Here is an 11,641-nt window from a genome sequence, read left to right on the forward strand (position 1 = left end):
GTGGGCGTCTACCTCCTTTACTTTGCAGTGCAGTACTGGATCCTCGGCCGCACCGTGTGGGAGATGTCCCTGTTGATATGGCGAGATCAGCAGATCGTGGATTTCATGGGCGGGTTGCTGGTCGCGGTGGTGTGTTTGGGGCTGTTAGCTGTTGTTGGGGTTGTGGTTGAGAGGGTTGAGAGTGTTAGACATCCAATACCCCCCTTGCTGCCGCGGGTTAAGGTTAATTGTGTTATCTTGTAGTGTAGCTCGTAGCGTAGGTTGCGTTTGCTGTTCATTACAACAAATCTGAAATTGCATCTGCTGTAGATACTACTCTTGTTCACTAGCCGAGTTTGTTATTTGATAACATAACTGAGGATATGTAGGTAAATACTACGCCATCTTAATCCAATTGCTTCTACACAAATCGTCTATAGCAGGCCCAAGAACAATGAAAACCAAAAAAGAACGTGAATCTACAAACATTTCTGAACAGAAATGAATCATAGGAGTCGAGGCCATCCAATCCATCTCATTCAAGCGCTGCCACCAGCACGCGCTCTCGAGATGACAACGATTGAACTCGAGCCACCGCTGGCGCCAAACGGGGGCGGAAGTCGGTTCGTTTTAATATCCGGCGGTTCCACCTTTCATGTTCCTCAAAACGAAGCAGGAGGCATTAGAACAGCGAGACAGGAGAAACGCAGGAGATGCATCACGGAAACGCTCAAGATAGATAGTTCCGCCGGGTTGTGGATTGTGGACTTCGGGAGACCTGGTACAATGATGATGGATGCACAACGGCCTTGACGCGTCTTTGTCATGACATGAATCACGCGTTGGGAACCGGGGAGGGACTCAAACGTCGCCTCTCTCATCATCCAAAGTCCGTCCGAGTCCTTTCTCACCATTCGGTCACCTACTCTATGAACAAGAATGCCGATCAGCTCAAAGACGGGCAACGCCTGCGGTTCGGAACTGGATCTGCAGTATCCGGCTCGGGTCATCGAATGGGATGGTTCTACTGAACGTTGAAAAAGAAGCGAATGGCGTCACGTACTAGGTTGCAAAGACGACTCCCATCAGGATTTGTGCTTTGTATGCATTATTGAGCCGATCTTACATTCCCACTATGTACATGTGCAGTAAGGTGCGGTGCGGTGATGCTATGCATGCGCACGGTCTTCTACTGGAAGTTAACCGTTGCCGCTGCGCTGCGTGACATCCGCGCGGAACGAAATCAACAAGCGCGAACTACATAAAAGCCGGAGACGGAAGGTAAGTCTCTGCAGTTTTCGTCCGGCATATTCATTATGCCACTCCTAAGATCTAACGCTACATTAATCCAAGAAACGGAATCTTGCATATGAGTCCAAGGTAACAGCAGAACAGTGTTCCAAGGGAAGGATGGCTCCTTTGCTCGGCGATGAGCCCCTCTACCCTCTGCTCGACTCAAGCGGCACCGAGATTTTGCCGCTTTTTATCTCTGGCGTCGGCAGCAGCTCTTCGGAAAACCTCTTCACCTTTTATATGAAGTTTATCGGCGTCGTCCCCTTGGTACTTCATGCCTGTCCTGTTTTCCGTGCTTCTTCGAGATCTTGACCGCCGCCCGCGCCATCACTTGCCCGGCAAGATAGCAATAGATGTGATCGGTCTTATTTCCCATCTGAATGTCGAGAACCCGGTTGCCGAGCCAATGGTAGTTGTCGACGTGGTCTGCACCCCCATTTGATGATGCAATGATGTGTAAGACGTCTTGGTCTGGTAACAGTCGGAGGCCGGCTTTCGTCAACCGGCGCCGAAACTGAGCTGTAGTCTATAGGAAGATTTAGTCCTGTGTCGGGAATCGACAAGCGGCGCAACAAATCTCCGGATTCGTAAACGTACGCAGAAGCCTCCGTCTTGTTTCTTGCTCTGTTTTTTTACTTGTTTCGACTTCTTCTCTTCGTCCATCCCCAACCGTAACCCATTGGTGAGTTTGCTGAGGAAAACTCTCAAAACTTTACTCTCATTATCGCCCGCTGTCCGCTTCCTTTTCCCACCGGCTGGAGAGAACTTGTGAGCAACCGCTCCTATTTCTTCGCATAACAGTTTTTTCATCACACACCTATATCTTCAAACGTCAAGTCTATGCATTCGACGGGGTCCTACAATGAGATTTAGTTTCGCGAGGATAAGTGTCCGGAAAAAACAAGGAAAAACCGACCTTCTTTTTTGCCACCTGCGTATGGCGTGGAAAACCCCCTTTCCATAACGACAACTCGCAGCGCATCCTCTATTCTCTCTTCAAAGCTCGTCGTGGGACCATTCCCGGTGTCGGGCCATGTCTCGGTCGAACGGAATCTCCAACAGCATACACCCGCGAACGAGATCAGGCAACATAAACTCCTTCATGCTGAACTTGTCCGCTATCAAGGTATCGGCCACTCGAGCGTCCTCAACAGAGGGATCGCGGCAAAAGCCTCGAAGGTCTTCCATTGGGAAAAGCCTTTATCAAGAATGCTTTCGTCGGGATAGCAGAACTCGCTCTTTCGATGTCCGACACGGACGGGAACTCATACTTGTCTTGCAAACGGGGACCTTTGAACCCTGACTTTTCTGCATATCATATAAATAAGGAATTCATATAGCGATTAGAGCGACTCCTAAAGTGGTAAAAGGACCCCGCATACCAAACAGCGCGCAAAAGGCCCTTTGGGCTTCTGCTTGATTTCCCTTTTTGCGTCCAGTGTACCGTTCGACCACATGGTTGAGGTCGTCCGTCCGGACCTGTTTCTCTCGACAAAGCCTTCACGTTATCCTCCTCTTCAACAATGGCCTTGATGAGCTCCCGCTTATACTTTCTGCCTCCCTTGTTGCCGCACACTGTGTAGTGAAGCGGTCTGAGGTCATCCTCTTTGTGTAGCAGGTCGAGAAGGTCGAAAGCAACGTATGCTGCACGGTAGAAAGGGGTCCCATTGAACATACGGACCGACGGCCGGTTGGTGGGGGAGTGCAAGCACTTTGAGAGGCTCGCTAAGACTCTTGACGTTGAAGTAGGCGGGGTTGGGTGGGTGGTAGGCCAATGCTGATTCCCTGCCGAAAGCTGCGAAGAACTCATTGCGCGACTCTCGCCGGCAGATCCGCGCGTCGCTCACTGGGAAGACATCTCAAAAAGGGAACACAATATGATGGACACAGTGCTAGGTAATCAGTTTCACAATGCCAGTCATATGTTTATAGCCAGGGTACTAGAAATGTGCTATGCGACCCGCAAATCGGTCAAAAGGTCAAGAAATCTGCTATACTACTCCGCGGAAGTCTCCGTCCAAGAACTAAGCTTCCACGGCTTGAAAGGGTTGTCGACGGAGTTCACAGAAGAGGCCAGCTCTGGGAAGTGCCGTGAGATCAACCCCTTGAAGTTGCCCTGTGTCTCGATGTACTTGATACCCTCCGCGGTGTATATCTCGGGTTTGTAGTCGTCAGTCAAGAAACGATCCGTGAACAATCGCCGGGAAGCCATGAGGATGAAGATGTGGAACGCCGTGTCACCGAACCCGTAACCGTCTGGTCTCGGCTCCTCTGCCAGTGTGCCGACGAGGAGGTCGACGTCTTCGGGAACTCGGTAAACGGACTGCAGGAGGGCTTGGACCTTCTTGTCCGGGTTGATGTCCGCGAAGGTCTTGAAGTCTGGTTTGAGCCCGATCTCGCGATGGACTGAGGGTATTTCAAAAAATCAAGATGATTCGAGACGTTAGTTCCGGGCCGGAAAGAGCTATTAGCTTTCAAGCTACTTTCTTACATTGCAAGTATCGGGGTATTCCACGCTCGCGATCGCGGTAGATTTCGGTGGTCGCCATATCGATGATATAGGGTTCATTTGGCTTGGTAAGATTCATCAACCACGCCTGAGGGAAGGAAATTTACAATCCATGGCTGGGGTTTGCCGTTCCGCCTGGTGACCACCCCAATAGGTGGCTCCCGACGGAACGGCTTCGCGGGCAAAACCGCGCACGCATATATTAGCAACACCGCATATACATACATCCATCGCAAACAAGGGAGGGTGGGTAGCTGATTGAATTGCTATCTGCGTTGCTTTTCCAGTGAGGAGGAAAGAAAAGAACGAACTTGAAGGCCTTTAGATACTACGGCCGTGCCAGCAACACAAATGGGTCACGTGGCTCCACGTGCACCCCACTTTCTGGGCATTGCCCATTACGATTGTCAACATCGGAAAGTTGCAATTTTCATCGTTGTTTGTTCACTCACCGGGTAGATGTTGCGCGGAAGAGCACCGGGATTAGCTGTCCCAAACTTGTAAACAACATTGGCCAGCTTATTTTCGGCGATCATTCGGCGGCCTCCTTTGAGAGTGATTGACGGCAAATCGTACACACGACCGGACAACTTCTTGGATTGCGCATCCCGAATCTCGATTGTATCGGGTGTCAATGAATGCAGACAGTAGACAGCGGTGAATTCCTCCGTCAGTGAGAAGGGCTGCATGGGAAAGAAGGTTATATCAGCGCTAGAGCCTCATGCGTGCGCACCACTCATGGGTGTACTGATGATTAGCATGTTGAGGCTTTCGAGAAATTTCATCGAGATAATCCGAATATGGATCTTTGCATAGCGCTTTTTTCCATTCTTCTTCTGAGCAGGTAGGGGAATTTTGTGGATCCTCTGTCGTAGCATTGGAGGAAGGTTCGTTGACAAGCATGTTGCTGATCTGCGTATGCATGTTGAGGCGTCGTTGACAATCTACACACCGAGGCGCATAGATTGGATTGCGGGAGAGCATGTCGGCAATATGATTCCATTGTCCAGGGAAATACTGGATGTCAAAATCATACTCTTGTAGCTTCTCCACCCAATTGGCTTGTCTTCTGCTCAAATGGGGTTGCGTTTGAATGAATTCGAGTGCCTTGTGATCGCTAAAACATTGGAAGTAACGACCGATGAGATATGGTCGATTGGCCCAACATCTTGACAAGAGCTAATTGTTGGGGATATCTCATCTTCACTTGTATTTCATATTATACCTCTTTACTTCTACTTCATCCGAGACCCGGGCTGGCCACCCGAGCTCTCGGTGATACATTACATAAGGCGCCAAGCCTCATTGAAGCCACGCAAGCCCCACTGGCAGCCCATATATAAAGCGGTCAGTCGAGCGGCCGCTGCGAAGAGCTTCTTACTTTTTTCTTCACTACAATACACTGCTCTCAGCCCTCTCGGAAGGGCCCAATATCGTCTATGTTTCCTCTGACGTTACATGGTAGCACCACCTACCGCTAGCATCACCAAGAGATTCCTCGTCAACGTCGCCCCTCTACCGGACGTCGCCCTTACACTCGTTCACAAGCAAGAATGGACCACCAAACTCAAGCTATCGTTGCGGCTGTCGCAGCTGCTTTCGCTTCTTGGGGGCGTGCTGTTACGCAAGACACCCAACAAGCCGAGCGTTTCAGACTTCTTATGGACGCTCGCAAGAACAAGCTTGTCGAATACGATCGCGCCAAAGCTGCCAAAGAGATCGAAGAGTTTGTTACGTCTCACATCAACTCCCTCGAGTCTCTCACTGTCCCGGCTGTACAAGCTGGACCAGACGGTACTGGAACTGCCACTGCCATAGCCTTTAATATGGCAGAGTACGCTCCTACGCTCACTACCTACCTCAAGGGTACTGCTCTTGAGTGGTACAATACAACTTACGCCGCCGGCGCTCCCGTGAGTTGGACAGCTTTTCAAACGGCTCTTGTCGCTCACTTTTATCCACGCAACTTGCGTAATACTATTGAGCTCAAGCTTTCTGGCCTCAAGCTTGGTGACTCTCTCGAAAAATATATCAAGGAGTTTCAAGACACCAATAATGAGCTCGAAGCCGCTCATTGTCTCGATAACACTCAAGGCACCACTCCCCTTATCGATCAGATTCGATACTTCAAGGCCGGTCTGCTCAAGAATACAGTAATCAGTCATTATCTCGCTGAAGCCGTTACGACCTTCGAAGTCACGAGCACTACCAACATCAACACCCCTATCACGCTCGATCAAGCTATCACTGCAGCGCGTCGTGCTCATGTGGCTCATGGGTTCACTGACGGCTACCAAGCCAATACACCTCGTCCGATGTCCTTGGCAACAAGTTCTCGTGACGGCCGTGGAGCCAGTTGCGGTCGAGGTAGTCGTGGCGGTGGTCGTGGTGGACGATACGCCCCTTACACCAATCCTCGAATTACGGAATTTGAGCAAGACTTAGATGATATGACCTTTGGGCTCAATGCCCTTGGTACGTCATACTATCCCCCTGGAGTGAGTCGTATCACTACAGGTCAAGTTCCCTACCAACGTCAACAGCCCTTTCGCCGACGTGGACACTGGCAAGCTACTCACGGTCCTCGTCAACGTCCAACGACTCCCTGTCCCCTTTGTAACAAAATGGGACATTGGAGAGTTGAATGCTGGTCAAATCCCGAAAAATTGACAGCAAGGCTCGCAAACCCAGAAGCGACGCGGTGGTCTTCGACAGTGCGGTTGTGGCGCTCAAACTCCGCAGCCCAGTTGCCAACCTAATCAACAACAAGGTTCAGCCAATCAGGTTGATGCTGGGTCATGCATTACGGAAATTCTTGATGACGCCGTCAACTCAGCGAATACTACGAATACTACTAAAAATCAAGCTTCGAGTTTTTTCCAAGGTCGATAGAGCCCCTCGTTAGCTCTGCTCGGCCTACCACATACGATCCTACCAATAAACCTGCCTTCGAACCACTGTCTGCTGGACTCAGGGTCTCTCATTGTCGCATCGGAAACAAGTTTACTCGTGTTCTTTTTGATAGCGGCGCTACTGGGTTATTCCTTGACAAGACATTCGTCGAAAAGCACAAATTTCCCAAGAAACGTATCGAACCGAAGCAGATATGGCTGGCCAACAAAGAATCATACATGATTCTCGACACAGTTGTTTCGGAAAAGTTAGATTTCCCCTTTGCTCGTTGAAAGAATTGTCAGATCATCAACGTAGACGGCAATGATGATAAAACCTCGGCCAATGCGCTTTATGTAAAGAGCATAGTCTGGTTTGGAAACGTTGAAGCCTTTTTCTCGGAGGTAAGCGTCCAACACCTTATTCCATAACTGAGGTGACTGTTTCAGCCCGTATAGGGAACGTTTGAGTTTCACTGTTGTCCCGTCTGGTAGGCGAAGGTATTTTACGGTGTCAAGGTTCCCATTCAGGAATGCGGCCTTTACATCCATCTGATGGATCTCCAAGTCGTGTGACGCTGCGATGGCTAACAACATCCGCAACGTATTAAACTTCACGACGGGCGCAAACGTTTGGTGGTAATCTATTCCCTCTCTTTGCGTAAATCCTCTGGCTACTAAACGTGCCTTGAACTGCTTGATAGAATTGTCAGGATTGCGCTTTACTTTAAAGACCCATTTGGAATCTACTGTGTGTCCAGTGTTTTTCTGATCAGACGATTCCCAAGTTCCGTTCTTTGCGTGAGAGGCAAGTTCTTCTTCCATAGCGGCTTGCCATTCGCGTGAGTATGGGGATTTCATAGCGGCTTGCAGTGTGGTGGGTTTATCTGTGTCCACCGTAGCTACCAGGAGTTCCGCTCCTGTGTACTGACCACCGTCGTCTTCGGCCCCCAAAAACTCAGATAACGCTACTGCGTCTTTTACAAATTCGTAGGGTTCCATGTGGGGTCGTCAAAACCTTCCCACTTGACGAGGTACTCCTTCTCCCCCAAATCTCCATCTCCACTCGATAAGAGTATTTTCTCAATGGCGTATTCTGCAGGGTCTTCTGATCCAGGAGCGACGGATTCGCTACGACTGTTTTCTTTGTTGAAGGTTACATCCTGAGACTCAAATATCTCGAGCATATCTTCATCAATGAGACGATAAGTGTCATGTTTAGTGGCATGATACCCAAGTAAACGCAACGGACCTAGTGCCCAGGCGAAAGTTTACTTCTCCTCTTCTGTTTAGGGATGTGGAGGAACGCCTCACTCAACGGTGTCCGCAAAGTCAATATATCCGCTGATTTCCCATACCATTTGTGGTATGGAGTTGTGCCAGTAGCACTGGCCGGTGTCCTTTGTCTGAGGTAATTCACCAAAACGGCAAATTCATTCCAAAGGTTTTCTGGCACGTTACTCATCCACATTATGGTGCGAACTTGATCCATAACTGTTCGATTGAACCGTTCCGCAATACCATTTTGTTGGGAGGAGTACGGCTGTGTCCGGACTAGCGAAATCCCGGCTTCTTTGAGTTCATCCAGCATTGTTATGGACAACGCGCCCATACCATAAGCTTACCTACTGACAGCCGCCAATGTCAACCGCCAAATGTCAAACGCCAATGTCAATGTCAATGTCAGTGTCAATGTCAGTGTCAATGCCAATGTCAATGCCACTCCCCCTCTCTCCTCTCATTTCGCCAATCCTCTTGCAATATCGCCACTCCTCCTCTCTCCTCTCATTTCGCCAATCCCCCCCTTGGCTTCTCCACACCCCCCACTGCTTCCCCATAGCCAGCAGCTGTAGCAATGCTCTCTACGCTCGCCACGCACGCTCTAGGAGCATAGCTGGCGCCCCCCAGTCCCCTGTTGTTGTTGTTGTTCTCTGATCTGCTGGGTTGCCTATCTATAAATAGCCGGCCTCTCTTCGTCCATTCCCTTCCTCCCCAGCAGATCAACACCAGTTCTTCTCATCTCCTGTTCTAGTCCTTGTTTATTGTTTCGCCAATACAATCTCTTGTCGCCTGTCACACTCGCCCTGTCTTCTCTACTTCGCTTCCGCCCCCATTGTCGAGATCATAACAGTTTGATCTGCTCCAACACTGCGAAGTTCAGAACCTGTCCAGCCCTGCATCCGACAAACCTTTTTCGCCATGTCCCAACCCGAATCCGTACCTTTCACCGCCAAGCAATGGAACGATATGTGCCAAGCCATCGCCGCCTTGCAAAGCCAAAACGCCAACTTGCAGGCCAACCTAGCGCAAGCCCAAGCCGACGCACAAGCTGCCCAGAGCATCGCCGCCCAGGTTCAAGCCGATACGTACACCCGTCCCCAAGTCGCCAACCCTGCTCTGGAGCCAAGAATCAGCTCGCCCGAGAAGTTTGATGGTACCCGCAGCAAATTCCGTGGGTGGTTGAACAACATCCAGTTGATGTTTGCTCTCCAGCCCGACCGCTACCCCAGCGACATCATCAAGATCCAAACTATTGGCACCTACCTCACCGGCACTGCGCAAGCCTGGATGGCGCCCCTAGTCGAACGCCAAGATCACAGCCTTCAGGACTTCAATAGTTTTATCAGTCAGATGCAATCGGTCTTCGGAGACAGCGACAGGGTCCGCACCTCTGAAAACAAGCTCCAGAACCTTCGCCAAACCCGTGCAGCAACCGAGTACGTCGCTGAGTTCCGCCAGCTACAATGCGATGTCTCCTGGAACGACCAGGCCCTGATTGCTACCTTCCGCCGTGGCCTCAAAGAGGACGTCAAGGACCTGATGCTCACAATGCCCCCTGCTGTCCACCATTGATATGGTGATGGAGCAGGCTATCCAGTGCGATAACCGGCTGTTTGAGCGCCGCCTGGAGCGAAACAGAAGCCGCCAGACCTTCCTGGTTCCCCACACCTCAGTTTACTACTACCACCACTGTCGACCACAGCGAGCCTATGCAGATTGACGCCGCTCGTCCCCGCGGCCCTCTGAGCCCTCAGGAACGCCAACGCCGCATTTCCAACAACCTCTGCCTTTACTGCGGTGGCGCGGGGCACATTGCAAAAGTCTGCCCCGTCAAGAACAAGACCACCACCCGTGCCGCCAATGTCGACATGAAAGAACCCTCCACCGAACAGGGTTTTCCCAAAGTCCAGCCGCAGTAAAGCCCCAGCGACTGGACAACACACACCGCCCCGGGCCTCCTAACCTCGCAGCTCCTGCAACGGGAGAGGCCACCCCCCTGGTTCCCGACTCCGTTATAGCTGACACAACCCTCCTAGCCGCTGCCCATGTCGAAAACTCCGAAATTAACCCCCGCGCCATGCTTGCGCTGGGTCCCATCGAACCCTTCAACTACCCCGTTACCATCATGGTATCATCCAGCCGCGCCCCGATACCTACCTCAGCCATGATCGACAACGGTGCCCTGTCCTGCTTCATCGACAGAGACTTTGCCCGCAAACACCGCATCGCCCTAGTCCCGCATCAGCGTCCACTGACGATCGAACTCGTTGACTGTCAACCCAGCTCTGCTGGGCCAATCACCCATCACACCCAACCAGTAGGCATGTGGGTCGACGACCACTTCGAAGAACTCGTCTTCCATGTCACCAAATCACCCCATGCTCCAATCCTCCTTGGTCTTCCCTGGCTCCGCCTCCACGACATTAACCTTGACTTCAAGAACCTTTCGGTCGGTTTCCGTTGCGACTGTCTGTACCATGAATTCGCGAATTGGGACAACTCTCCAGCACCCCTGAGCCCAGCACCCGCCAGAACCCCCGAGCCCTTGATCCGCATCCCCCAGGATGAAGTCCCCGTCGACGAAACATGGTCGATTCCAGTACCCAAGGTATCTCGCTCCAGCACCCCAGAACCGGCTCCCACGCCGCTCCGAGTCTCGTTCATCTCCGCCCCAGCCTTCCAGGTCGCAGCAAGGCATGACCAGGTCTTTGTTGCCTACGCCAACCCTGCGAAACCCGATCTCCCAGCCTCGCCTAGCCCCAGTAACCCCCCGACACCCGAGAAAGACATCAAAGACTTCCTGCCCCCCGAGTATCAGACTTCGCCGACGTTTCGAAAAGAGAAATGCTGACACTCTCCCCGAGCACCGGCCCTACGACTGTCCAATCGATCTGGAAGAAGGCAAGCAGCCACCTTTCGGCCCGATCTACAGCCTCAGCGAACCAGAAATGAAGGCACTCTGCGAATACCTCGAAGAAAACCTCGCCAAAGGATTCATCCAACCCTCAAAGTCCCCTGCCGGTGCGCCAGTCTTATTCGTGAAAAAAAGGACGGTTCTCTCCCCCTCTGCGTGGATTATCGAGGCCTGAACAGCATCACGGTGAAGAATCGCTACCCCCTGCCCCTGATCAACGGTATCATGGATCGTCTGCGCGGTGCCCGCCGTCTCACCAAGATCGACCTCCGCGGTGCTTATAACCTCTTATGCATGCGCCCGGGCGATGAATGGAAGACCGCCTTCCGCTGCCGCTATGGCCTATTCGAATACAACGTCATGCCCTTTGGACTCAGCAATGCTCCTGGCGTTTTCCAGTACCTGATGAACAACATCTTCCGCGACATTCTCGATGTGTTTCTTGTTGTCTACCTTGATGATATCCTGATATTCTCCAAGAACCCCGAAGATCTCCCCAAGCATGTCCGCGAAGTCTTGTCCCGCCTCCGCCAGCATGGGTTGTACGCCAAACCAGAGAAGTGCGAATTCAACCGCAAATCCGTCGAGTTCCTAGGCTTCATCATCTGCGAGAAAGGCATCCAGATGGACCCCAAGAAGATCGCTGCCATTACGGATTGGGAGCCTCCCAAGAATGTCAACGGCGTCCAGCGTTTCCTCGGCTTTGCCAACTTTTATCGCCGATTCATCCAAGGTTACTCCAAGATTGCTACCTCGCTCACAGCCCTGACCCGG

At 51.6% G+C, this 11,641-nt stretch overlaps 1 protein-coding gene across 1 annotated transcript; it reads right to left on the reverse strand.

Annotated features, from left to right (window-relative positions):
- Window positions 1-3,175: 3,175 nt before the first annotated feature.
- EV422DRAFT_315512 (putative alpha-dioxygenase) lies at window positions 3,176-4,092 on the reverse strand. The gene is made up of 2 exons (XM_053066224.1): window positions 3,764-4,092; window positions 3,176-3,678 (listed from the first exon to the last, which is right to left on the reverse strand). The coding sequence occupies exons 1-2, from the start codon at window positions 3,858-3,860 to the stop codon at window positions 3,269-3,271; spliced, it is 507 nt and encodes a 168-aa protein (XP_052928182.1). The 5' UTR covers window positions 3,861-4,092; the 3' UTR covers window positions 3,176-3,268.
- Between the last annotated feature and the right edge of the window lie 7,549 nt (window positions 4,093-11,641).

The sequence above is a fragment of the Fimicolochytrium jonesii genome (genome assembly GCF_025526975.1).
Source record: "Fimicolochytrium jonesii strain JEL569 chromosome Unknown EV422scaffold_4, whole genome shotgun sequence".
NCBI lineage: Eukaryota > Fungi > Chytridiomycota > Chytridiomycetes > Spizellomycetales > Powellomycetaceae > Fimicolochytrium > Fimicolochytrium jonesii.

What these genes read in the sequence shown, in the direction of transcription:
- EV422DRAFT_315512 (XM_053066224.1), bottom strand. Translation starts at nt 3,860, where the DNA reads ATGAATCTTACCAAGCCAAATGAACCCTATATCATCGATATGGCGACC. An exon ending in AATACCCCGATACTTGCAAT is followed by an intron (nt 3,679 to 3,763) that starts GTAAGAAAGTAG and finishes AAATACCCTCAG; the next exon opens with TCCATCGCGAGATCGGGCTC.